Source organism: Zootoca vivipara, chromosome 12 (genome assembly GCF_965207765.1).
Source record: "Zootoca vivipara chromosome 12, rZooViv2.hap1.1, whole genome shotgun sequence".
In the NCBI taxonomy this organism is placed as follows: Eukaryota; Metazoa; Chordata; class Lepidosauria; order Squamata; family Lacertidae; genus Zootoca; species Zootoca vivipara.
The window spans coordinates 39776352-39804052 of record NC_142595.1 but is presented as its reverse complement, the minus strand read 5'-3'; the positions used below and the strand labels follow the sequence as shown (position 1 = coordinate 39804052).

Sequence of the window (27701 nt, the reverse complement as noted above, 5' to 3'; positions counted from 1 at the left end):
ATGAGGATTTGAACCCTGGTCTTCCAGGCCCTCGTCCAACGTTTCTAACCACTACACCATGCTGCCATTACTGCATTATGAAGCTAGCTTACACCATAATAACATTGGCTGGTTTGTAAGGTGCTCCTCTTTGAACGCAGCAGTTAACCTGTGTCCCAAAAATGTGCTGAAAACGCCCGCCTTACGCCCTCTCGTCTTTTAGCAGGAATTGTTTTCAGCTTGCCTTGTTCCCTGTTTTGCCTGATTGACGGACTGCATTTCCTATGAGGCACTAACTTAAGCAAACTTTCCCCCACCACAATTCCGCCTTATCGCGCAGGGGTTTCTGGGTATCGTAGTTTTCCTCAGTGCACTTCGGGCATCCGGAGCGCGCGTTGATGAACTACATTTCCCATGCTGCATCGCTCCCTTCCTCCGTCAGAGACTGCCTTGTCGTCAGTCCCCTTCCCCGCACCCACCCAGCCACCCACCCCTAACGAGAAGGAGACAGCTGGTTCAGTCCGGTCCCCAAGTGCGGGAGCTGCTGCGGTGTTTGGAATTGGCGGTAAGGGATCCTCTGTGGAAAGTACCATTGTGAACGCTGCCGGGGGTGGGTGGGTGGAGGCTCGTGCGTTACAGTCTCTACCCCGAGGGTGGAGAACAGGATGCAAAACTGCTGGATTTCTAGCAAGGAAGAAGCGGGTTAGGAGGGAGACGACTGGGAGGGAGCCGCGATCGTCATTGGGTTCGCTTCTCAGCATAGGGAGGAGCCTGGTGGGCTGGTAAATGGAGGTGGCGTTGGGGAGCCAGGATTCCTTGGGATCTCCGGAAGGGAAGACAGCAGGAGGTGTTATAGACAGGTGGGGTTGGGGATCCTGGGTCCTCTTCACTCAGGAGGGTATTGCGTGCTTCTTTGAGTTTGGGGCGGGCCAGATTAGAGCAGGCGATGATGAGAGTTTAAACTCCTCTAATCTATGGGCGAGGACTCTTGGGTAGATCTTTGGGTTAACGACTCCTGCCCCCCCCCCCCGTGTGTCTGATCCCCTGGACTGGGTGGGAAATTTATGAGGCCAAAGTGCCAGGATTATTTTCCTGTGATCCATTCACCTCCAGTTCCCTCTGTTATTTTATTTTTTTTACACCCGTTTCTTTCTCCTGTTCCCTGGTTTTCTTACACACACACACACAACCCCATGCTGCCGCAGCCACCACTATTACTTCCAATATTCAGATTGTAAGCTCATTGGGGCACTTTGTTGCTGCTGCTGATTGGCTTGCTCCATAAAGCACCATGCTCGTTGGTGGTGCTATAAACAGTTCCCCTAATGACGGATCTGGGATCTGCGTTGGATTGGAGCCTAGAGAATTGAAGTCATTGACTTTCAGCCCTGAGGCCAGTAGGTTAAAGCAAGGGGACTCCAGGGAGAAAAGTCTGCAGCTGCTGGCATGGGCTGGCTCTGTTCGTTCGTTCTTTGCCATTGAAACCAAGACCTAGGGCATTGCGATAGGCTGAGGCTGGCATCCAAGATGTTCTGTGTTGCTCCTTCCCCCTTAGCCTGCTGCAACCTGGGAATGTAAACACTGGTCTTGGCAAGGGAGGGATGGTTGTTCTAAAACTCTTGGCACGAGGCAGCAGTTCCTACAAATGAATGCTCAAAAAAGGCATAAAAATGAGGTGCGGTGGATAGTCAATATTCAGGATGGATCTACCCCCTGCACCACTTTTCATCTCTCTTTTTAGCTTATGTTCTGTAACGTACCATGTTCCATGTTCCCATAAAATATTATGCTGAGAGGTGAGAGATAAATCTAGATACTGTAATATATAAAGAGCTCAGAGCACCTAAATCCATTTGTAGAGTCTGGTAGTTTGAGAGAGTTTGTTTCTAAAACAAAGGCATTTTGTTAGCTGCCTCAAATACCTCATTTTTCTGACGGAAAGGAAGGAGATAAATATTTTGAATGAACAAGGAAGGAGTCTGGTGCATTGCTTTAAAGTTGTTAGGATTGGCAGTCAAAGTAGTTGAAGAGCCACTGAATTAATTCAGTGAGTTTTCAGTCTGTGCCTTGGAGAATCCTGGGATTTACTTATCTGGGATTCCTCAGTGAGACAGTCGGTAAAGAGAAAATGAGGTCAGTGCGGCAGTGGATAAAATTTTTTCAAGTAAAATCAAAGTATGCAAAAGCAAAAAACAACAACTGCTGGGTGACTGTATAGTCTTTTGCAATTCGAAAAGAGTCAAAGATAGAATAATACAATGCACTATCAGAAGAACATCTTGAAAAAGATGTTTAAGATAACATTCGTTAAAAAAAAAACACACACACAACCCAGAAGTTTTTCTTTTGGGAATTATAGGATTAGAATGACCCAAATAATTTATTTATGTACTAGCTGGCCCTGCCACAGGTTGCTGTGGCTCAGTCTGTTAAATGGAGCCTCAGAGTCCCCCTTCAGACTCGCCTCACCTTCAGAGTCCCCCTGTTTTATGTGTGTTATGTTTACACAGGTGCATCTCTGTGACTCCCCCCACCCTGTTCCAACCCATTACCTATCCCGCCCCCGACTCCCCCCACCCCCCAGCTCATCCCTGTGATTGGGCCCACCCTGTCCCGACCCATGACCTATACCGCCCCTCCCCCACTCACACAAGCCCCCACCTCCACTCAGTCTGGAAAGCGGCCTAGTTTGCAAAGCCAAGCAGGGATGCTGTGGAGAGGGAAGCTTTCCTAGGTGCAGTACCAGTGTAGCCGTCGCTAGAGGGCGCTGTTTTGCAACCTCTCCTGTGCTCCCAGCATGCACTTGAGGGTGATTTGTGAGTTCTGAAAGACGGGGTTTGGGGGGGGGTTACCTGGCGTAGGTGACACATCTGTCTTTGAAAACGGTATGGGGTCACTCGGGTAGTCACATTTGACTTTGTGTCCAAATTTCAATGCTATTGGTCAAGCGGTTTTGTTGAACATTGGAGATGAAGGAACATACCCAGTTTACATTTATATATATATATATAGAGAGAGAGAGAGAGAGAGAGAGAGAGAGATGCAACTACAGTTGCAATAATGTTATTTGCCAAAAAGTGGGAGGATGAAGAGGTCCTGACAAAATAAGATTGGATACAGAAACTAATGGAGTATACAGAAATGGTGAAACCTACCGGAAGAATAAGAAATCAGGACAACAAACTTTTTAGAAAGGAATGGAAGTGGCTTATTGAGTGTTTACAAACAAACAGTAAACAGATCAAAACACTGGCTGGATTATTGCAAAAACCTGCAAAATATATACATACGTGTGTGTGTGTGTGTGTGTGAATGAGATAAATATGAGAATAGACAATTAAAAGAATAAGGCAATTTGGAGTATGCAGGAAAGGACAAAAATAAATGTAAGGAACCGCAGAAAGAGGGGGGAGGGAGTCGAAATTGAAAATGTTAAAACTTGGTTAAATAATTGTTGCAATGTACAGTATATAAATGAAAATTATAATTTATTTTTAAAAAAGAGACGGTTGGTAAAGACACATGGATTTCCCTTATAGACACTTTGCCTAGGACAGCCAGCCTAAAATGTGCAGCCACATGCCAATTTTGGGCATGCTTTCAACTCCCAAGAGACGGCAATGAGGCCTAACAGGCCTGGCATTTTGTGTTTTGGAATGTTGTCCCCTCTGGAATCCTCCACAGTACATACATGGAGGTCCTATAGCAGACACACAGAAGTTCTTTGACAGACAAGTGAAAATAGGTCCCCAGGAAACAGAAGCTTTGAAAGCCACTGATAAGATGCCTTAGTTTTCAACAAAGGTCTAATAGATCTGGGGCCAAATCCCCCCTGAGTCTTGGAAAGATAGTATATCTTGGTCTCAGCTTACGGCAGTTAGAATAATAGAGCTGCAAAGATGAAAGACAGATTGGTTTTAAAACATTCTGCCTAAGTGAAAGTAATCACTAGTTAAAAAATGACTAGCATGTAAATACCGGTAGCTCACCTTCCTTAATCTGTTAGTAAAGAGTAGCCTGTTAACTTTTTCTTTTAAATAACTGGCTGGTATATCAAGGTGGCCAGAAGCAGATTTTGAAAATCAGGCGTAGCTGCTCAGCTGAAGGTGCCCTATGTAGGGGACTTCATGGAAGTTGGGGTGAGGGGTGGAAATGAAATCAGATCCAGGCCCATCTAAATTTGTGCTTTTGCAGTGAGAACTTCATAAGCAAGAAAAAGGGTGAGAGCCATGCGGGTATCCGAAATGTACTGTGAACATGATATTTAAAATTCATGTTCATCATGATAATTGACATTTATAAGCCACATTTTTCTGCATAATGCTTGGAAAATCTATATTGGTATTCCTTGCAAGTGGTCGGTGAAGTAGGCTAGAATTTAACTAAGTTTGTCGTTGGTATGAGCTTTCATGTGCATGCACACTTCTTGAAAGCTCGTACCACACGAAAGCTCATACCAATGACAAACTTAGTTGGTCTCTAAGGTGCTACTGGAAGGAATATTTTGTTTTGACTACGCCAGACCAACACGGCTACCTACCTGTAACTAGGCTAGAATTATTCTAGGATAGACTGAGATGGGGTGGTTTTGGCCTCTTGTTTAAATTAGATGTGAACCAGCAATTCAGAGCTAGCAGCCTCGGTGCCCCCACACTGTGACTTCTATTTCGACAGCTCACGATTACAAGTTAATTGAAAGTGAAACGTCGAGAGGAATTGAAAGTGAAACGTCGAGAGGGAGGCAGCTCCTTTTATAACGCGCGCGCTTCCCTCCCCCCCCTCGCGCTTTCTTTTCCGAGCAAAATCTCGACTGTTGATTGGCTACCCAGTTTGTAGACGGACTTCGCGGTGTGCATGTGTGCATGCATAAGTGCAGCGCGTGGTGAGATCCGCACGTCGCGATCTTGGGGCGTTCTTGAAGTTGCCTGCGCGTTCTAGAACCTGCAAGATCTCTGGCATCTCTCTTGTTTGCATGGCGCTGCTCCGTTTCCTCCCCCGCGCTTGCAGGTTTCAGCTGCTTGGGGTGAAATGAGGTCGGAGCCTGAGGGCGGGGCCAGCCTGGCTGCTGTGCGCGTGTACACTTGGCCCGGATTAAAAGAGGGCAGCGGCTGCTTATCCTCCTCCTCCTTTTTGCTCCTCCTCCTCGTCTTCTTCTTTGTGGCGTTGCATCGCCCGTGGGATCCCGGGAGCGCCATATGGAAAACGACCCCGAGCTGCTTGAGCAGGAGGTGGGTGCTTGTGTTCCGGAGGACCCCCCCCCCCCGTGCTCCTTCCTCCCCTCTCCCGGGAATGAGTCCAGGGTTTGGCTTCCTAGAGCCCGCAAGGCCTCCTCTCCCGGCTTCTCGGAGCTGGAAATGGAACCCAGGTGTCCTGGGGCTCCCCGCCCCTCTTGTTTGAAGCCCCAGAGAACCCAGGAGTCCTGGAATCTTGTGGCCTAATTCCTTGGGTCGCTGCTTCCTAGCTGGCTCGTGCAACCTTCTCTCTCTCTTTCTCCCAACCCCTTTCCCTTCCGCTTTGCCACCAGCAAAAACAGCCGTTTATCCACCTGGCTCAGCGCTGCCCACACTGTCTGCCAGAGACTCTCCAGGGTTTTCAGACAGGAGAGCTGCCCCCAGCCCTTGTCTGACTGGAGATGCTGGGGATTTGAACCTGGGGCCTTGGGCAAAGTGGATGCCACAATACCTTCCCTCTGCGGTTTTTCCGCTCCAAGCTGCATGTGGTCCTTGGGTTACCGTCCACCTCCACCACCATCCCGCGCCTTTCTGTTGTTTTCCCTGCAAATAAAAATCCCCTGAGCATTAAAGGGTATCAGGCAGAAGAGGAGGCTGCAACCCTGTCATGCTAGCTTTCTATGTGCATGGAGTTTGTTTGTATGGAGGAGCCCCCACACTCGCTTGAAGGCTCAGGTCCAGGTTGAGGACATATGAGAGATCAGCCTAGGTTGGGGCAGGACTGTTCAGCAATATTGCCTTCTCCCCTGCCCACCTTCCAACCTTGTTTTCCTGCTTGATTTTATGTATTAAATATATTATTCATCATTCCACCCCAGTTTGATGGAAGTGCAATTCCAATCTTTAGTCTCCATTTCATGTCTGCATTTTTCTTGGCATATTTCTCAAGAGCAATAAATCATACTGGCAGGGCCTGCGCTAAATGGGCACAGAAGGTTTTTTTTGTGGTAGCTCATGAAGGTGTATCTAGTGGTTGGAGCAGGGAGAATAATGTTTCAGTGTGGTGTAAGAGTGTTGGACTAGGTTAGGGCCTGGGGGGACCAGGGTTCAAGTCCCCACTCAGCCATGAAACTCACTAGAGCAGGCATCCCCAAACTTCGGCCCTCCAGATGTTTTGGACTACAGTTCCCATCATCCCTGACCACTGGTCCTGTTAGCTAGGGATCATGGGAGTTGTAGGCCAAAACATCTGGAGGGCCGCAGTTTGGGGATGCCTGCACTAGAGTGACCTTGGGCCAGTTGCAGTCTGTCAACCTGACCCACCTCACAGGGTTGTTGTGAGGATAAAATGGGGAGGGGGAGAAGCATGTTTGGTTCCTTGAACTGATTGGAGAAAATGCAGGCTTGAAATGTAGTAACAAATAACGTCTGGATGCCTGGGTAGCACAGGCTAGGGGTTACACAGTGTGGGAGCTGGAAGCGAAAACTCAGAGCTTCTCTGATGAAGTAGGGAGTGAGGCCCAGAGAGGCTCGCCTGACACCTCCTCTGTAGTCATTTTATCCTTTTACATCTGTCGCCTTGAAAGAATCTTTAATCTTTTTTAGCCACCACTTGTATATTTGTACTTGTGCCGTAAACTAGTTTCAGGTCCCTCTGTGCCGATACATTTTTATATGGAGTGTTATTGCTGTTTTATGGCTTGTATTTTAAAACATTTTTACATTTGTTGAGTGACTAAATAACAAAGTTACTGGGAAGCTGATTTAAATATCGTAAGTATATTCCCTTCAGTCTCTGTCAACCTCGTGCAACCCTGCTGTTTTGGACTACAGCTCCCATCAGCCCCAGCCAGTGCTGATGGGAGTTGTAGTCCAAAACAGTTGGAGAGCACCAGGTTGGCAAAGGATGAAGGAAGTAAATAAATCCAGAAGAAGGATGCTATGGATCCCCTGCTCCTGCCGTCTTTCATTTACTCTTTCCAGGTCTGGGTCAACCGTGTAGCTTTTCCTCTGACAATCCTGACATCACACAAAAATTGTAGGCAGTTTCGTTGGTCCATTAGTGGGGAAATTAAATCAGAAGCTAAAATCAGGTATTAAACTTGCTGACTACCACGTTGCGTTGGACCTAAAAAAAGTAGCACCAGGTAAAATGTCACAAAGCAAGTGAGCAAGTTCTCTAGCTGTTTCTTTTAGGACTGATGCTACTTGGAACCCCAGAGTCTGTTAAGTCTTAAGGTGAACTGCAGGAGGAACCATGCAGATTTGATGAGATGAGCCTCTGCTGGGTGTTAAATAGCCTCTGTTAGGTGCTAATGAATTTGTTGATGATGATAGGTGCTTGCCACCATTTTATTGGGTCTGTTCTGTGGGTTGTTATAGTATGGCGTCTGCTGCAGTATATTGCTTATTTTCTGATGTTTATGCTATGCTTAACATTTTCCAAGTTGCTTAGAGATTCCTTTGTAGCAAGTAACTAATCAATTGAGTAAATTTAAGAATAGCCAAAAGAACAGATTTCAGGTTGTATCAAAGAAGCCATAATAGCTGTTCCTCCCCTCCACCCCATTATTATTTATTTATATTAAATATAACATCTTTCAGCTACTTGGTTATGCCTCCATCACTAGTCAGATTAATTCTGCTCCAGGGGACCTGTGTAAAGAGAAATGTGTTTAGATTGGCAAAGCCGGAGGTTAATTTGCAGTGGTGCACTAGGTCAGGCGGCGCTGTGGGTTAAACCACTGAGCCTAGGGCTTGCTGATCAGAAGGTCAACGGTTCGAATCCCTGTGACGGGGTGAGCTCCCGTTGCTTGGTCCCAGCTCCTGCCAACCTAGCAGTTCGAAAGCATGTCAAAATGCAAGTAGATGAATAGGAACCGCTACAGCGGGAAGGTAAACAGTGTTTCCATGTGCTGCTCTGGTTTGCCAGAAGCGGCTTTGTCATGCTGGCCACATGACCTGGAAGCTGTACGCTGGCTCCCTCGGCCAATAATGCAAGATGAGCGTGCAACCCCAGAGTCGTCCGCAACTGGACCTAATGGTCAGGGGGTCCCTTTACCTTTACCTTTTTACTAGGTCAGGCATAGGGAGTCTTAGCATCTCCAGGCATCTCTTATCAGACACCTCTTCACATGCACACCCCTTTCCCTAAGGCACACTCCTTACCAACCCCACTGCAAGTGTGTGTACATGAGAGTTTTGCATGGCCGAATTGTAGCGTTATGGTAGAAAGGCATCCATTGCTCCACCCACTTTCCCACCTGGAACGCAGTGGCGGTACACAATGGAACTGGACCAAAATAACTCTGCATTCCAACTGTAGGCCTTTGCAAGGTCTCGTTTGAATGGTTATTACTGTGGTTGGTTCTTGCCAGGATCAACTATCAGAAGCAATCCTGTGTATTAAAAAAAACAAACCCATGTGAATCCGTTTGCTATCCCAACAGTTCACAGCTCGAAAGCATCTCCTCTGCAATCCACTGTCTTTATGATCACTGGATCTCTCCCCTGCTTCTGCCCCTCCCAGATGGAAACGGAGCTACCTGCCCTTTTGTGCAAGCAAGGAAGCTGGCATAAGATAACCAAGTTTACTTGAGGTAAGTAGGGTCTCTGCGGGATCCCCTCCAGGTTTTCTTTGGTGTTTTAATGGGATGTGATTTCCTGTTTCTAAGATGCTAACGTTTAAGCCTTGAGTTAATAAAACCTCGCTGTGAACCCAGGGATATTGGACTCTGTGGCGTTAAGTGAACAGGAGGAGGGCAGAGAAATAGGTGTATCTGTCACCCGGGGAGAGACGGTGCTGATTCAGTGTTTGGATGACGACAGGCCGGCTGTGGGAGACATGGCATTTGTGGCATGCTTGGAGCACGTGGCCTCATAATTGGAAGGCTTCTCAGAATGTTGCGGCATTCCATGGGGCTCTTAACTGCCAGATGATTGGACGAAAGGGAAAACCGCCTCTTGGCGAGAGAAAGACGACCCTCTTCTTGCACACTTCCGAATTTGAAACCCATCTGGAGTTGTCAGAGCTGGGAGGACAGTGTGTGTGTGTGTGTGTGTGTGTGTGTGTGTGTGTGTGTGTGTCTAGATTCAGGTAGGTAGCCATGTTGGTCTGTCGCAGTCGAAATATATTAAAAATTTAAATAAATTTGTCCAGTAGCACCTTTGAGACCAACCCAGGCTTCTTGGCTTAGTATGCCCCTTGGCTATCGGGCTGCCTTAACTTCCTACCCTGTTTTATTATATACGCTATGATTTTTTCCCTCTAACTGCCTCACTGTATAACCATACATACAGCACATATTTCTTGTTTGCTTCTTACCCTCCTGCAGCACCCCAGAAGCTGATCATAATTTAATGCCCTTGACTGGAAATCTGGGCCCACATTTTTAGGGGCTCAGAAGACCGTGGGGCAAACTTGCTGTGCCCCTGTTCACTTTGGTGGGGTGTTTTCAGGGCAGCTTCCCAGTGGATGAAGTCCAATGAGTCAGATTTATGTCGACTCATTTATAGATCTTTCTGACTTACGCCTACTTATTTATAGATCTTTCTGTCTACCCCCCCCCCCTTGCTGCACTGGATGGCAGCCAAAGCTTGCCACACGAGGCAGACTCTTCACTGCCTCTATGGTCATAAGAAGAGCCTGCTGGATCAGGCCAATGGCCCATCTAGCTAAGCATCCTGTTCTCACAATGGCTGCTAGGGAAGTCAGCAGGCAGAAACCAAGCTCACAAGAGCATTCTCCCCCTTGTGGTTTCCAGCCACTGGTATTCATAAGCAAGCTGCATCCGACTGGAGTACAGTCGTACCTTGGTTGTCAAACGCCCTGGAACTCGGACGTTTTGACTCCCAAACAATCAAAACCCGGAAGTGACTGTTCCAGTTTCCGAACGTTCTTTTGGAAGCCGAACGTCTGGCGGGGCTTCCGCGGCTTCTGATTGGTTGTGGGAGCTTCCTGCAGCCAATCAGAAGCCACAAATTGGAAGTCGAACAGACTTCCAGAATGGATTCCATTCGACTTCCAAGGTACTCCTGTATAGCCGAAATGGCTAGTAGCTAAACATTTCAGGAAATACAAGGCATCAGGGTGTGGTGAGTGGGAGATGCCATAGGAATCTGAGAATTACACCTCTGGGCAATTGAGTTCCCAGAGATGGAAAGAAGATAAAGTACCTACCAGAGAAGAATGGCACATTAAGTTGATGGATTATGCCAAAATGGCTAAAACGACTGGAAGAGTCAGCAATCAGGAAGACCAAAATTTTAACAAGGAATGGAGAAAATTTATAATTTATCTTAAAAACCATTGTAAACAGCATTGTAAATCGTTAGTAGGATCAGAATAACACTTGTAGTTTAATGGTGGGTTTTTGGACATAAGGGAGATGTAAAAGATTATCATAAAAGTTGCAGGTGGAAATGATTAGCAATAGGACCCACAAAGGGAAGGAGGGAAGTCCAAGAGGTTCTCTGGAATCTTGTTTTTATGTTGTATGTTGGATATGTGATTGTAAAACAGATAATTTTTAAAAAAAGGAATCTGAGAATTAACCTGGGTCAGATCAGTGCACTATCGAACTTAACAATTCTGACCTCAGCCAGATGTCTCAAAGAACTTCACAATTGGAGTGGAATTGCATTCTGAGTCTCTTTCTATCTCTGTGTCTACCTCTCTCTTTCACACAGAGTAAAGCTGTATTTGTGTGTGTGTGTGTGTGTGTGTGTGTGTGTGTGTGTGTGTGTACACACATACTGGAGAGGGAGAGAGATTGCAAGGTTTGCAGCCAAGGTACAACAGCTGGCAGGCTGCAGGTCCCCCATCCCTGGCCTCGCGGGTGATCCATTTTAGCATGTTTGTTTTACCTGTATTTAGTAAATGAACCTTAAAAACCAAACAAGCCAGGAAATTGCAGGGCTTGCCTAATACTGCATTAGACATTTGGCATCTGTTCACCGTTACTAATGAACTTGCGAAACGGGGTGGGGGACACCGCTGGAAAAGAAAACGCTGGAAAAGTTTTCTGCCTCGCTAATCCCCTAGCGCTGCGTTGTCTGTCTTTCCGCCTGCAGGTTTCTACGGAAGAGAGAATGATGTGGAAGACATTGCTGATGCTGGAGCTGGGGGGAGCAGGGGGCCGTGCCCCCTGTGCTCTCCCCTCCTTCCCCTCGGTCCTGCGGTACCGGTCCTCTTCGGCCATTGACCAGCACCACGAACTGGCCCGCGAGCGATCCAAGACCGTTACCTCCTTCTACAACCAGTCGGCCATTGACATCGCGGCCGAGAAGGTGGGCACAAACAAGGCCGCTCCCGTTTCCTCAACCGGCGCCCCTCTGAGGGCAGGTTCTGCCTTGCCTTCCTAAAACTGTCGGCCGGGAGCCAGGAGCCGGTCTAGGCTTTTCCACGCTTATGCTCCTTGGCAGCAGAAGTTCTCCTCAAGAAAGGAGTGTTGTATGAAGGACAGGTCTGAGCAGGTGGATTGCATTCCTTTGGTGCCGGTTTCTGGCCTAGTGGAAAAACAGATGGCCTTCAGCAGCCTGAGAAGGCTGTTGATTTTGGCAAGGCCAGTGCTGTTTGAGTGCTCATGGGGCAGGATGAGACGTGAGGGATGGGTGTGTGCATGTAGCATGTAGCAGAGAGTTCTCTGTGTTCGTTCCCCCCCCCCCCCTGAAATCCCTCCAGCTATTGTTTTGAGCAGTATGATCCCTCAGCCTTCGGTCCCCGTTTTGCTAATCGCTACTGTTTAATGAGCTCCCCTAACAACTTGGCATTGGCTCTGGAGAGGCAGTCCACAGTATGGGCTTTGGGGAGAAGAGAGGCCTAATCTTTTTCCCGTTGTCTGGAGCCTGCCCTGGGGAGAGTGCTGGTTAATTAAATAAACCACCTGCCTGCCATTATGCAGAGGCCTGGCAGGAGAAGTTCCTGATATGTCTCCTTGCAGTAACCCATCGCCTGCTTACTGCAGCGTCCTTGTTTTAGGTGTAGCGTGGGGAAAGAGGTGCCCTCACATGTCTGGAGGAACCACTTGCCAGTGTTATCACACCCTTTCCTTCCTCCCCCCCCCCCACCTTGGGCTTCCATGCATTTCTGGCAGGCAGAAATGCAACTGGTGCAGTTTTCCCCCCTCGTTGCAGCTCTGCGCTGGGGGAAAGCACTTATACATCCTCGCAGCTCCTGAAAGTCGCAGGTGCAGTGCCAGAGGTGGCAACCACCGTTTGCTTGATAACAAAGCAGTTTCTGTTAATAAGAAAACCAGTTCCACATATTTGCTTATGAAGCAGGTACTTTTTATTTTACTCCTGGCTGCTATGGTAATGGTGGCAGTGAGCCGTACAGGGAACTGAAGCCTAGCGACTTAAGACCCAAATATCTGAAAGGCTGCGTTTGTTCTTAATTGTCCGATTGTATCGCTGTAACAGCTGCGCTGGGATCATGTGGCGAAGAGCTAGTAAGAAATCTTATAAATGAATGAATGAATACTGGGAACCTTGCTCCCCAGTGATAAACCGTGCTTAAGATTGGACTGCGAGGACGAGTGGGAATTATGGAAGATTTGAAGGGTAGCTATTGCAACCAGTCAGTTGTTTTTCTCAGCAGGAAGTAAGATGGGTCCGATTTCTAGTGCTCTCTGTTCAAGTGAGAGTGTATGGGAACCTCTGGTCTTCCAGATGTTGCTGAACTATGGCTTCCATCATCTCTGGCCGTTGGCCACACTTCCTGGGCCTTATGGAAGTTGTAGTTCAGCAATACCTGGAGGGCCAAAAGTTGCCAATCTCTGGTGTGTGGAGAGGGCATCCTTAAGAAGCCATGAGCTTGGGGGGAAACTGCCCTTCGTACCACAGGAGAGGAAGGCATTAAGTAATGATAGGTATTTTTGCGGCTGACGATGCTCAATGCTGGCACTGTTCTTCCTTACCTCATGGGGGCGCCCTGGAACCTTTGCAAACACTTGTTCCCTCTTCTCTCTTCCCAGCCCTCTGTGAGGTTGACTCCAACCACCATGTTGTATTCTGGACGGTCCCAAGATGGGAGCCACCTGCTGGTAGGTGTGAGATTAACGTCTGCCCTCAAATCCTCAGAGCTGCAGGTTGAATTTGGAACTCCTGGCTACCAGCCCCATTCTTTCCCTTCACTACAGTGGTACTTCGGTCTACAAACACAATTGGTTCTGGAAGTCTGTACTTAACCTGAAGCGTACTTAACCTGAAGCGAACTTTTCCATTGAAAGTAACGGAAAGTGGATTAATCCATTCCAGACAGGTCCGCGGAGTACTGTACTTAAACTGAAAATATTCAAACCGAGGCGTACTTAAACCGAGGTATGACTGTACTCTTAATTGCTTAGGCCTTATCACTGCATCACCCCCTTCTCATTTTCAACTCTGCAAAGTCCTGTCTTCTAGACTCGCTTCCTATGGGCAGGATGCTAGTTTTGTAGTGGACATAACATGGAATCCCACTTACGCCCATTGGTAGAGGAATCCCTGTTTCCCCATTGCTTCTCTGGGGACGGGAGACTTCTTTCTAGGTCTGCTTTGCGTTCGTTTTTTGCTTCAGCCCAAGCGGCTAGGAAGCCCACAATACCTCCAGAGCCAGTTTTGGCTCAGAGCGGGATCTCTACCCCCACTTCTCCAGGAGACGAAAACCTGTAGCTGCAGCAACCCCATAACTCGGTAGCTGTTGTCTCCCTGAATGCCCTTAGGGGGAAACTGGTGCCATGCCTGTGCTTGTAAGCTCTGCACACTCCATTTTGAAGGAAGGAGGGTTCCTTCAATGTAGACTTAATTGCCCCCAACTATCTGAAGCTGCTTAGCTAATGTAACTCTGCCTGAAAAGGAAGACCACCGCGTGAAACAGTCTCTTTGAGCCTGCCTGGGTGCACATAAGCACAATGGTCAATTTGTAGCACTCTGGTGGCCTTAAGAGCCCAAAAGAACAGGGCCGGCCCTATCCTTAGGCAGAGTGAGATGGAACATAGATACACAGGAGGAACCTGCCTTATACCAAGTCGGGCCATTGGGCCATGTAGCTCAGTATTGTATCTCTACACCGATTGGCAGCAGCTCTCCAGGGTTTCAGGCAAGGTTCCCTCCCAGCCCTACTTGGAGATGCCAGAGATTGAGCCTGACACCTTCTGCACACGAAGCAAAGTGGCCTTTTACCCATCATTCTAATACAGTCTGTATCGCAGGGCATGGGAGAGAACCCAGCTGCTCTCCTCCTTCTGGGAACTTCTATCCACTAACATGTCCTTGCGCTCTGTTACAGAAAAGCGCCCGCTACCTGCACCACGAACTCCCCGTCCGCATTGCTCATCGCATCAAAGGCTTTCGGAGTCTCCCCTTCATTATTGGGTGCAACCCCACCATCCTTCATGTGGTAGGTGCCTGCCAGGAAAGCGCCTGAAACAGCCTCTGCCACAGCTGGCTGGGGCTGACGGGAGTCCGAAACATCTGGAGGGAACCAGGTTGGCAGGGGCTGACCATAAGAGATGGTTGATAACTGAGGGATAGTTTCAAAACCTTATAGACTCTTAGAATCATAGAGTTGGAAGGGACCCTGAGGGTCATCTAGTCCAACCCCCTGCAATGCAGGAATCTCAACTAAAGCGTTCAGGACAGAGGACCTCTGCTTGAAAACTTCCAAGGGAAGGAGAATCCACAACCTCCTGAGGGAGACCGTTTCACTACAGAACAGCTCTTACCGTCAGAAAGTTCTTCCCGATGTTTAGTCAGAATCTCCTTTCTTGTAACTTGAAGTCTTTGGTTGGGGTTCCGACCTCTGGAGCAGGAGAAACAAGCTTGCTTCATCCTCCATGGGACAGCCCTTGAGGTACCAGGACAGCTGGTATTCAAATAATAGAAAATAAAAGTGCATAATAATGACCAGTTTTATCCTTTTTTACCACAGCATGCATCTTAGTTCTCTGCCTTTGAATTAAATGGTCACCAAGGTGGTTTAAAACAAATGGCAATAATGCAGAAGAGAATAAACATATGCTGTGGTACCTCAGGTTACAGGCACTTCAGGTTACAGACTCCGCTAACCCAGAAATAGTACCTTGGGTTAAGAACTTTGCTTCAGGATGAGAACAGAAACCGTGAGGCGGTAGCAGCGGGAGGCCCCATTAGCTAAAGTTGTACCTCAGGTTAAAAACAGTTTCAGGTTAAGAACGGACTTCCAGAATGAATTAAGTTCTTAACCTGAGGTACCACTGTATTCCACACAGATGTGAGTCTTAGGGCATCTAGCAAAAGAGCATAAAAAGAGCTTGGCCGGTTCAGGCCCAAGGCCCATCTTGGGCTATGGGAAGCCTGCAAGCATACTGCCTCAACAGTGGAGCTATGAATAATGGCCTTTCCCTTCGTGGATTTGTCTAATCTGCTTTCAAAGCTGCCCGGTGCCCCATATAAATGCAATATATCGCAGCCCACCCTGGAGTAGGGGCTCCTAGCCCCTCTGGCTTTTAACCTTTTCCCACCCTACAACCTTCTCAGAAGCTAGCAGAGGGATTCAGGGCCTCAGTGTCAAATCTGTTTTGCCTCTCCTTTATTCACTTCTGTCCTCTTCTTTCAGCACGAGCTTTACATCCGAGCATTCCAGAAACTGAGCGAATTTCCCCCGGTAAGCATGTGCTGCGTCCTTGAATGAGAAGTTGCTACACGTGTCCTGAGTCCTATTGAGTTGGTTTTTTATTTAATAGAATGAATGGCATGAATGGCATGAATGGCAACCAGAGCACACAGGGATGTGGACCTTGTTGTTTACCCAGACATATTTTACTGGTTTTGTATAATACAGGCAACAGTAACAAACAAACTTAATCAGGCCTCGTGTATGTCATTTCTATAAACAAAGGGGCACGGTGTTGTTTTCAATTCAGGAAGTTCCTATTTTTATAATTCATCAAAATGGCCTGCAGTCTTGGGTCAAGGTGCTGTTATGGAAGAGATGGGAAATTTCAGGCCCAGAGACCAATGTGGCCCTCCTGGTCTCTCTATGTCGGCTTCTGCTCTCTCCATAAGCCACACCCCTCGGTGGCCCTGTCCTTGAATGGTCGTAACGCCTCTGGCTTGCCTGGGTAGAGAGATGTACATATAGGAACCTTCAGCTGTTGTGTGGCTGGACTTCTACCTATTAGAGTCAAATCTGTTGCTCCACCCACCACTGGCAGTGTGGGAAGAGGGTCCTCAGGCTGAAAAAAGGTTCCCCATCCCTGCTCTGTAAGGTGATAAATATGGGGCTGCTGGTTCTGGGGTGAGTGGGATGAAATGGCTGGCTCCTGCCTGCTTCTGCTCACCTCCCTCCCCACGTTCCATCTCTTTTTGATGCGCACTCTCCCTTTCCTCTCCCTCTTCTCTGCTTACAGATCAAGGACCAAGAGTCGGAGGCCCAGTATTGCAAACTGGTCCGGCAGCTCCTAGACGACCACAAGGACGTGGTGACGTTGCTGGCCGAGGGCTTGCGGGAATGTCGGAAGCACATACAGGTACCGTTTTCCTGGTCTGTTTGGGTAGCTTAGGTCGGATGCCTGCCGCTCAAGATCCTTACAACATGCTTGGGAGGAAGAAAGACTTGGGAAAGTAGGGTTGGTGGGTTTGGGCAGGGCAGCGCTTCTGGGAGGAGGGTGGGCTTCGAAGAGAAGAGTGCGGACTCCTGAGATGTTTACCCAGGCCTGCCATAGATCCTCATCCTGATCCTTGTTACTTCAGCACCTTCCAGGATTGATAAAAGTCAATGTGTGTGGTGTTGTTGTTGTTGTTTTAAATCAAGATCAGATTTTTTTTATTTAAATCAGATTTTTTAAAATTTTAATTTATTTTTAAAATAAAATCATTTTGGAGGAAAAATCTTTCTAAAGATAGTTTTCTATTTAAGTTTCATTATAGTCCAAAGGCTATTCATCAGGAAATCAGGATTTGTTTTAAATTTTTTCATGTGTGCTAAAACTTAGTCTAAGGTGGTGGTGTTGGTTTTTTAAAAAAACTGTTTAACCACATCAGTTAACAAACATGGATACATATGCTATAATGTTATTGTTTTAGTTAAATAAATTGTTAAGGAAATGATAATTTTTCTCCTTCCAACAAAGTACAGCAGAAAAGTTGTCCAAATATAAACAGTTAACTTATTAAACCTCACAATAACTTCATAATTATCTGTCTAATAGTATAACCAAATCAGTATTTTATATATATATAACTGTGAAAAGAACTCGGAAAAATTTTTGTTTCAAAAATGAAACCTTCATCTGGTTGTAAACATTAAGATTATACCAGCAAGAATGAGTCTTTCTGTAAAAAAAAAAAAATCAAGTCTTACTGACTAGTGATTTAAATTGATTTAATTTCAATCAAATCCACCCTGGCACCTTCAGTGTCATCTTTCGAACTGCAGTTGATTTGCCCTAAGCAGGGGACATGGTGAGAGGTTAGTCTGTCTTCACATGTGACACACACACACGCACACACACACACACACACACACACACACACACACACACGTGCCTCTTCACATGTCCCCTTCCCTCAGATGAAAGGGCTTGGAAGAAAGTAGGCATGCTGCTTCCCGGACAGGTTAGGGCCACCACTTATGAGGGCCTGGCTCCTCTGCAGATGGTGAGCTTTTCCTGTTCCCTTCTCAGGATGAGAAGCTGATCCGTTCCTTCCTGGACAAGACCCTCACCTCTCGCCTGGGCATCCGGATGTTGGCCACTCATCATCTTGCCTTGCATGAAGACAAGGTACAGCTTTCCTTCTTCCTTGAATAGGACATAGATTTTGTGAACAGCTATGTGACCAGAGAGGGAGAGGACCCAGAACTGATACTTAACATTTGGTGTCCTCTGCATTTTCTGTGCATGTGAATGCATGTAGCTGCCGCATTATAGTAGCCCATACATAACACTGGCTCGTCTAATGCTGTTTTTGCTCCTATAACCCACAACAGCTCTTCGGGGCCTTGGGTAAGAGGTTTCCCCCTGGCCCCGTTTTCTAAGAAATCTTTTGAGTAACTAGAGATGGCACAGATTAGACTGGAGACTGCATTCAAAGCCTGACGGAAAATCATTAAGTGACCTGCCCTCATCTATTTTCCAGTGGTCCGTGGGGGAAATGTTTAGGAACCGTTATTCTAGGTCTTGATCCTACATTGAAATGTCACCATCTCCTTCTCTCATCTTCCTGCAGCCAGACTTTGTTGGGATCATCTGCACCCGCTTGTCTCCAAAGAAAATAATTGAGAAATGGGTAGATTTTGCCAGGTACTCAGTTCTGTGGATTATTTCAAATCATCCTGTTATCATATTGGCTATGTGTGTCCAGCAGTCTATGGCTCCCTCTCATGGCCATATTCTGTGGCTCCATCTTCCTCATTCTGCTGCATTTCTTTCTGACGGTTTAACTTTTTTCCCATTGCTTTTTTGTTTTAAATGAAAGCCAATTAATTGTGGCAATAATGGAATGTAATAATCTTATTTTAAAAAATTAATAAGGGTTTTCTATTTTTAATTTGTAATGTTTTACAATTTCAGATAAACATTTTACATACTTAAGATATCAATGACTTCCCTTCTTCTTTTTCCATGGTTCATTTTGCATATCTTATATCCCTGCATATTTTACAAAAACTATACCAATCGGTTTTTTCCATTATTGGCTCCATCAAAACTTATTTACGCTGTCAAATTTATCTTAATGCTGCCAGCATTTTCAGCTGTACACAATCAGCCCTTCAGCAGTTCTGCCACCCTCCAAAGTTCTTGGGTGGGCGCATCTTAACCCTGGTCTTTGAAACTGAGGGTATTTTTGTTTCTTAGGACCCACTTTTTTGGCTTAAATAATAATGCTGAGTTCCATTTGGGAACAGTTCACTTGTTTTTATAGCTGTAATGGATTTGTCCTTTTTATAACACTATATTACATTGTTGTGACCTTTTGGGGAGGGACAGGTAGGGAATCCCATTAAATGAACGTATGTAGGGCACAGGGGTGGGGTTTGGAGACTGTGTTTGGCCCTGTCCACTCAAATACAGCTTGCTCCCAGGGAAGCCACCAGCAGTGGAGTAATCCTGCTTCCGTATTTCCTCACAGGCGCCTCTGTGAGCACAAGTACGGGAATGCGCCTCGGGTGCGGATCAACGGCCACGTGGCTGCCCGCTTCCCTTTTATCCCGATGCCTCTTGACTACATCCTTCCAGAGCTGCTCAAGAATGCCATGAGGTGAGCCATTTATCCTACTCTTCGTAGCACAGGATGAGACGCAGGGTAGAATCTGTGAGGGAAATGGTTTTGGGGCTCTTCCACTGCCCTGATGTTGTTGTTTTTTAGAAGATGGTATATAAATACCTATATTAATAATGAAATATAAAAGCCCATAGCACTGATCCACTCCCTTTTTTATAAGGCCAATCTGGTGCAAAGCCCTTCCTATCTCAAAAGTTGCTTATTTCATTTTGAAAGGAATAGATCAACCTTACTCAAGCTTGGTGTTCTCCAGATGTTGTTGGACTACAACTCCCATCAGTCCTGGCTGGTGAGTCAGGGATGATTGGAGCTGTAGCCTGAAGGGCACTAGGTTGGGTTGGGTTGGAATACATAAACACAGAGGGGTGAAACTATTGGCTTCAACCTTTGGTCCCTGGATGTTGCTGGACTACAACTCCCATCATCCCTGAACTAAAGTTTACAAATGCTGGCTTTAAAAAGTGAAAATTTAGTGGGGTGGGGAGAGCTGGAAAAAAATGCCAAAATATTTCACATCCGGCAACCCTTTGGTTTCAGATAGTACATGGGTAAAGGTAAACGTAAAGGGACCCCTGACCATTAGGTCCAGTCGTAACCGACTCTGGGGTTGCGGCACTCATCTTGCGTTATTGGCCGAGGGAGCCGGCGTACAGCTTCCAGGTCATGTGACCAGCATGACAAAGCCGCTTCTGGCGAGCCAGAGCAGCACACGGAAACGCCGTTTACCTTCCCGCAGGAGCGGTCCCTATTTATCTACTTGTGCTTTTGAACTGCTAGGTTGGCAGGAGCAGGGACCGAGCAACGGGAGCTCACCCCGTCACGGGGATTCGAACCGCCGACCTTCTGATCGGCAAGCCCTAGGCTGTGTGGGTTAACCCACAGCGTCACCCGCGTCCCTCAGTACATGGGTAGACAAGTCTAAAAAGCCCAGGGCACAAATTTTCATTGCCCTCTAGCAGGTATGGTGGCTCATTCACCAGAGGTAATGTATTTAGCATTAACTCTGGAAGCATACACTGAATTCTGACCAAACAAAGTCTCCTGACTCTAACTGGGTGAAGGAATTTGCAGAGAGGAGAGGGGTTTGTGGCCAGTGGCTGCAGAAGTTTTGGTAGGATTTGGTGTGCTGATTGGAAGTATTCTACCAAATCTTTGGCAATGAGGATAGGTTTGCAAGACTTTGTGAATGGAGGAGAGCTTCATCACAAGTGGTAAAGGGTGTTGGGGTCCTGCTTAGGTAGGATGGAGACCTATTCCCTTGCCATTCCCTTCCTTTCAGAGCCACGATGGAGTCTCACTTGGATACCCCTTACAACGTGCCAGATATCATCATCACCATTGCCAACAATGACATTGACCTGATCATACGGTATGGTTTACCAGGGAAGCCTCTTCAGTTTCTCCCCTCGTATGTCTTTCCTAGAGGTTTTAGGCCACCACCCGTTTCCGCCATCTTGGTGGGAACTTGGCAACAGCGGCCAAATACCAGGGACCCTTGAAAATGTGGGGGGGGGGTCCTGCCGTTGAGGCGGACAACTTGAGATGATCTTCCTCTTGGTGGGGAGGGACGGGCGTTGGCAGGTGAAGAGGGACTACAGCATCTTGGGAACCGTAATGTGTGGCCCCTTAACGCCACGCTCCTCTTTCTCTCGGCAGGATTTCAGACCGAGGTGCCGGAATTCCTCATGACCACGTTGAGAAGGTGTCAGATTACCACTTCACCACAGCAGAAGCGAGCGCCCAGGACCCCCGCATGAACACCCTCTTTGGGAACATGGTGGAAATGGGGAACAGCGCCCAGTCGGGACCCATGCATGGGTGAGGAGAAGGGGGAGGGAGCAAGAGGTGCAAATGGGATTTCCAGCAGCTGCTGCACGAAGGGTGTTTTCTTAGTAGGAAAGAATGATACATATCTAGGAAGAAAGCACCAGTCAATCTGCAGACATCATGAGTACTAAAAATAGAAACAGGTTTTGACCTTTAAAGCCTTATGCGGCTTAGGACCCTCGCACTTGCGGGACCGCCTCTCCCGGTATGCCCCGCAGAGGACATTAAGGTCCACAAATAATAACATACTGGAGATCCCGATTCACAAGGTGGTTAGACTGGCCTCGACCAGGACCAGGGCCTTCTCAGTACTAGCCCCGACCTGGTGGAACGCTCTCTCTCAGGAGACTAGGGCCCAGTGGGAGTTGCCATCTTTTCGTAGGGCCTGCAAGACAGAGCTGTTCTGCTTGGCTTTGGACTGACTCAGTCTGACCCCGGTGTTACCCTCCCCTAAGGTTTTATCCTACATATATTTAAATGAGGTTCCACTTGTAGATTCCCATTTTAAAATTGAATTTTAACATTGTATTTAATCTGTATTTTAACTGAATTGTTTCTTTTATGCTTGTTTTTATATTTTTGTTGTTAGCTGCCCTGAGCCCGGTCTTGACTGGGAAGGGCGGGGTATAAATATTATTATTATTATTACCTAAGCACTTTGTACTTGCTGCTTTGTGTTCCTTTGAGTGGAAGGATGGGACAGAAATGTGGTAAATAGATAAATACTTGTGGCACTAATCGGACCAGGTTTTCTTTCAAACTTCTTTCCACCTTGGGGGGGGGGGGCTGGAGAACCTGGGGGCTTCCAAGGTGATACTGGGCTCCAGCTCACATCAGGCATGGTCAAGCATGGCCAATAAAGGGTGATGGGATTTGTAGTCTAGCAACATCTGGGAGGCCATGGGTTCCCCCATCGTTGACCTAGAAGCTTGCCATTTGAAGTAGGGGAAAGGGGGGAAGGATAATGAGATTCTCATTATCTGAATGCAAAATTTAGTGTTTTTTACATGCAGTGCAGCAGCATATAATGCAGGGCCCTGGCAAAAAAAGATGTATTATTAAAGACGGAATTGTACAGATTCAGCAGTGCACTCGTCAGAAGATAATCTGGCCTTTTTGGAGCTTTCCTCAAGTGGCAGCTCTCCCTGAAATGTCCCCCCTTCCAAAAAAATCATGTGGCTAAAGCATTCCATGGAATGAAAGCTACGTGGACTAAGACTTAACTGCTGTATAAATGTGTTGCAGAGTATTCCTTCCAGACCCCCTCCAGTCAACTGGGCCTTGCTCTCCCCCGCGAAATTGGCTGTGCAACTAAGGACTCCTTTGCCTGTCTGTCTCTCTCTAGGTTTGGATTTGGACTCCCGACCTCTCGTGCTTATGCCGAGTATCTGGGTGGCTCCCTGACCCTCCAGTCTATGCAGGGGATCGGCACTGATGTGTACCTGCGCCTCAAGCACATTGATGGCAAAGAGGAGAGCTTCCGCATCTAGAGATCCCCTCTCTCGTCGTGTGGGCTGAACCTCACTTGGCTGCAGGAGGATGTTTCAGCACATAACACCAAACCTAATTCCCCATGGATCTGCTTGTTCTCCTATGGATTCCTACGAATGTGCTATGCTATCCTACTGAAGCTGAGAAAATAGTTGAGGTAGTTTCCTTCTTCCTGTGCAATTGCTGACGGGACGTCATCATCCACTTACTGCTGGTTATTCCAGTCCTTTCGCGATGGGTGGGCGTGCTCTGTGGTTAACGACAGATCTCTCGAATCCAGATTTACTGGGACAGCCTGTGGACATCTTTCATCCTCCCCCCCCATTTGAAAACTTCTGAAGCCATCAAACAACTGTTGTATACAGCCAGCTCGTCCAGGCTCTTGTGCGGCTTAAGTTTTCTCTGTTTCTTCTCGTGGATACAAAGATTGGGTGAGCCGGAAGCTTTTACTGTCGCATGTACTGATTCTCATTTGGCCCTCTCGGGCCGTTCTTGAACTCGCAGGAAATACTTTCCTTGCAGCACCTGGCGCCAAAAGAAAATCCCCCTTACATCGGCCAGGGGAGGAGTTTTTATTGCACCCTCTTTGGGGGAACCAAAAGCAAGACAGCGGTCTTCAGCCGGGGAAGACTTTCTCCATTGCACAAGCACCAAAAACACCCCCTTCACCTGGAGAGGAAAAGACTTTCACAACACCAAGTTGCCACCTTTGCCGCAAATGGTGTGGGATTACAGAATGTTCTTCCCCTTCGCTGCACAATGATGTATTATTTCCGTCCTCCCTCTCTCCACTCGATCTTTCCGTTACCATCAACTTTTTTATAAAAGAAAAAAAATCAGGACGAAGGGTTTCCCTCTGCCCTCATCACTGTGTTGGAGGGATTTTTATTTTATTTTTTTGCTGTGATACTCCAATAAAAAGTGCAAATTCCCAAGTCTAGCGAACATTGTGTCATCTCCATGGTCTGGCCTGTGTGCCTTGTTAATAAAGTAGGACTGAAAATCCATCAAATCTTGTATTCAACAGTGGTTGGAGAAATAACACTGCAGACAGAGGAAAAAAGGGCAACATGTTGCTTTGAAAAAACATGACCAGGGATAGCCAACTACTTCCAGGACGTAGAAAAGCAGAACACTTTGTTTCATAGCTGGAAGAGTATACACACACACACACACACACACACACACACACACACACACACACCTATAAGAATACCATTTATTAACCATATCACTGATCAAATTGTTTGAAAATAGACTGTGGGAAAAGCTGGGGCGTCAGCCCTAGGGAAGAGAAGGTATGTCATTGCTGGGATATAGTTCAACAGGCAAGTGGTCAGAGATGGATGATTGCAGACTGCCTCCCCGTTAATCCCTTCTCTGCAAGCACACTTTGGAGAAGAGGAAAATGATGGCTGTCCATGCTGAGCCTCCTTTTGCTGCTGCCTGGGAAGAATTAATCCTCTGCTGGCTATATATTATGACTTTTTTGGGGGGTAGGCTAAATGTCTGACCCCTTCTAATTCCTGGATCCAGCATGGATTCAAAGGCTGGAATAGCCAGTCAACCTGGTATTGGCCCACAGCAGGAGCCCTTAAGGCAGAGTTTTCCAAACTGTGTTGTGACATGTGTTGGTGTGTCATGTGAACACTCCATGTGTTCCTCCCAGGGCTGGAAAGGGGCTAGCTAAACCTCCAGTTTGCTAGTAAAACCGAATTACTGTGTCACGAAATGATGCATGTCTAAAAAGTGTGAAGCGTTTGGAAAGCTCTGCCTTAAGGGAACTTGCCAGCCTCCCTCCCTGGAGAGTTGGAAAGACGAAAGGTCAGAGTTGAGTGATGTGAACCAGAAGCTGGGATAAAAAGCTGCAGGCTGGAAAGAGAGAGCACCAAAACTTTTATTTTTTGTTTGGATCCAAAACTGCAGCTATGATAGAAACAAGATCTTTTTTGGGTGTTAATGCCACTGGCGGAGCTTCATTCTCCGGCACCGGGGCAGGGCGGGCGCGCGTTCTGGGGGTGTGGCGCGCCACCCGTAGGGGCGGGGCGCACGTTCTGGGGGTGTGGCGCGCCACCCGTAGGGGCGGGGCGCACGTTCTGGGAGCGGGGCACCCAGCACAGGCGAGCGGGGGCAGCCGCCATGGCACCCTCGGGATCATGCTGCCCGGGGTGGAGCACCCCCATTGCCCCTCCCTTTCTACGCCCCTGGTTAATGCTGTGAACCCCTCCATCATAGGCTCAGGTTATATACCGTATGTGTGCATAAACAAACCATATACAGTAGCCTAAAGACAGCGCAGTGTCAGTTGTGCCTCATCCCCAAAACATGAACCCTGACCCAGAACCCCTGGAATCTTGCAGCGCTCGGAGATTGGGGCGGCGTGCAACAATATCTTCTTCCCGCTGCTGCTTGCTGAACCTGGGAGGTTACCATGCTGACTCCAATGGTACCGGTACTGCTGCTGATATCTGTGTGGAGCTGGCCTCAGGAAACTGGGCTTGCAAGTCCCATCCGTGCAGCAGTAGCTATGTCCAAACTAAACATTTTGCAGGTCCTCAAATTTGCGAGAAGGGTTGGATCTAGGCAATGAGTGAGCAGCTACTCATCTCTGCAGACTGGGAAACAATGGTGCAATTAAATACACGTCTCCTCAGAAGTCAGCTCCTCTGGGCTCTGTAGCAGATGGTGCCGCTCTCCACTCCAGCGCCAACCCTGCAGGCAGACTCTCTGTTTGCCACCACCTGCATAGAGTGTCGCCCAGAATAAGGACTTTATGGTGGTCTGGTTAACAGAGTAGCTAAACTGCAGCTAGGAACAGGTATCTGAAGAAGTTGTATCTGAAGAAGTGTGCATGCACACGAAAGCTCATACCAAAATATAAATTTAGTTGGTCTTTAAGGTGCTACTGAAGGAATTTTTTTATTTTGCAGCTAGGAAGTCAACATCATGTGCAATACTGGCTCTAAAAACAATGTCCAAACACTTGTTAAAATATTGTTAAAAGCTTTTACTTGTGGAACATATAGCTAAAGAAGAACATATGCAAAGTATTTACATTTGCATGCTTATCCAAGCATGGGCTTAGTTTTTCTTAGTTGAAGATTACAGCTTCTTCCTTAAACATTCAAACAAACTGTGTCTTTTTCTCCCTTGCACTCAGCCTTCTGTCTATGACCCAGCCAGGCCATGCAGTTCCTTCTGAGAGGTTTCCACTTCTCCTTCCAGCAGAACTACTGCTTCTTTGGGAGAACTTCAACTTCTATACATACATCTTTCTGCCGCATACTGTATTGGCCTGAATATAAGCCTCACTTTCCCCCAAAATTCCAACTGAAAAGTTAAAGTGCGGCTTATATCCGAGATCTTACGGTATGCAGGCAAGAGCGCAAAGCGGCTCCTGCTCTGTGCATAGTCCCCCATCCTCTCCCCCAAGGCTGGGGAGGGAGAGAGCGAGGGAAAGGAAAGGCCGCTGGCAATGCTGTGCGCCCCCCCCCCCTGCAGTATGCAGCCAGGAGCAGTGAGGAATGGAGCATCTTAAATTCTGGTATTTCTTCTCCCCGCCTCCAATTTTAAAGGTATAGCTTATTTTCAGGCCAATATGGTACATTCACAGAGAAACATTAGCTCTCCTCTACTGCATTTAGAGTGAGAGTTCTACAGTGTTCTTCAGTGTTCATGAAGATGCAGCCATTGCAGTCACACACCAAACAAAATGGAGAGGTTAATAAGATGCCTCCTTTGTGACCGAAGTTGACTAATCATTACACATGCTAAAGCTATTTTTGGTCATCTGCATACTATCCCTTGCTTTTTCCTGTAGGACTAATTGCAGTCAACAGTCGTCAACAGGTTTACCATACCCATTGAGCCAATCACCCACCACCTACTACCCTTCTGAGAAATACCCCACCCAACCCTCCCACTGTATATCAGGGTCTGGTGACTTCTGCTTCAGTGTATCTGAAGAAGTGTGCATGCACACAAAAGCTTATACCATTGACAAACTTAGTTAGTCTCTAAGGCACTACTGGACAATTTTATAACTTTTAAATTTATTTTATACTCTGGTTTCTCTTCAGATCGTATAAATCTTTTGCCTTTTAATTTATTTTAATCACACAAGAGTTAATGGGGAGCATTCCAGAATTAAACACACACGATAAAGCATTTAAAGGTAAAGGGACCCCTGACCATTAGGTCCAGTAGTGGACAACTCTGGGGTTGCGGCGCTCGTCTTGCTTTATGCATTTAGGCATTCCCAATTTGGGTAAATTAAATCATTAAACGGGTCTCCTCTGGAGCAGGGAAGCATCCAAATGAATCCCAAATCTCCTGCTTGCCGACTTCAATCTGCCCACCCACCTCCTATCCCAAGCACTGAGAGGTGGAGGAGATGGGGGGGGGGACACACACACACACACCCCTTGAGTGTGTCCAGAGTTCGGCAGAGCTCAGAAATCCAATTCAGCAACTTATCCCAAATGATAATTTAATATGCAGAACAAAATGGAAATGTCCATCACAAGTTAACATAGCAAAAAGCAGTTGTCGCCTCTTGTGCTGTTGGCTTTGGGCAGCAGTTGTAGTTTGAGGGGGGGGGGTCAAGAGAGAGAGAGAGAAGGTTAGAAATGGTGGCATTTTAAGCACCTGTGATCCAGGTGGGTTTGATTGGCAGTTGACCGTTGTTAATTTGGAAATCCAATCAAGGCCGGTGCATATCGTGCCAAATCCTGGCCAATGCATTAACTTTCATTCAAAGTTCAAATTTGCTCAGCAGGAACCAAGTGGAACACAAAAGCTCATACCAGTGACAAACTTAGTTGGTCTCTAAGGTGCTACTGGAAGGAATTTTTCTATTTTATTTTTATTTTCTTCAGTAAGACCACATAAAAGGTTTGTCACTGAAACAAATCACTCAGTTTACAGTATTGATCTACAAGTTCACTGGTATGAAAGATTGTGGAATTTATAGATAGAAAATAAAACAAG

The 27701-nt window shown here is 47.0% G+C and overlaps 1 protein-coding gene across 5 annotated transcripts; it reads left to right on the top strand.

Moving 5' to 3' along the window:
• Positions 1-474: 474 nt before the first annotated feature.
• Positions 475-23652, top strand: BCKDK (branched chain keto acid dehydrogenase kinase). Of its 5 annotated transcripts, none has more exons than XM_035135266.3 (13): positions 475-544; positions 8680-8749; positions 11223-11438; positions 13124-13192; positions 14419-14529; positions 15727-15774; positions 16520-16639; positions 17795-17893; positions 18339-18412; positions 19242-19370; positions 20674-20763; positions 21051-21212; positions 22567-23652. In XM_035135266.3, the coding sequence occupies exons 3-13, from the start codon at positions 11241-11243 to the stop codon at positions 22709-22711; spliced, it is 1245 nt and encodes a 414-aa protein (XP_034991157.1). In that variant the 5' UTR covers positions 475-544; positions 8680-8749; positions 11223-11240; the 3' UTR covers positions 22712-23652. The 5 variants fall into 5 exon arrangements, with proteins under 5 accessions (XP_034991157.1, XP_034991155.1, XP_088511586.1 ...); XM_035135264.3 differs by having other exon boundaries at positions 8600-8749; XM_088655460.1 differs by having other exon boundaries at positions 475-839.
• Positions 23653-27701: the final 4049 nt, after the last annotated feature.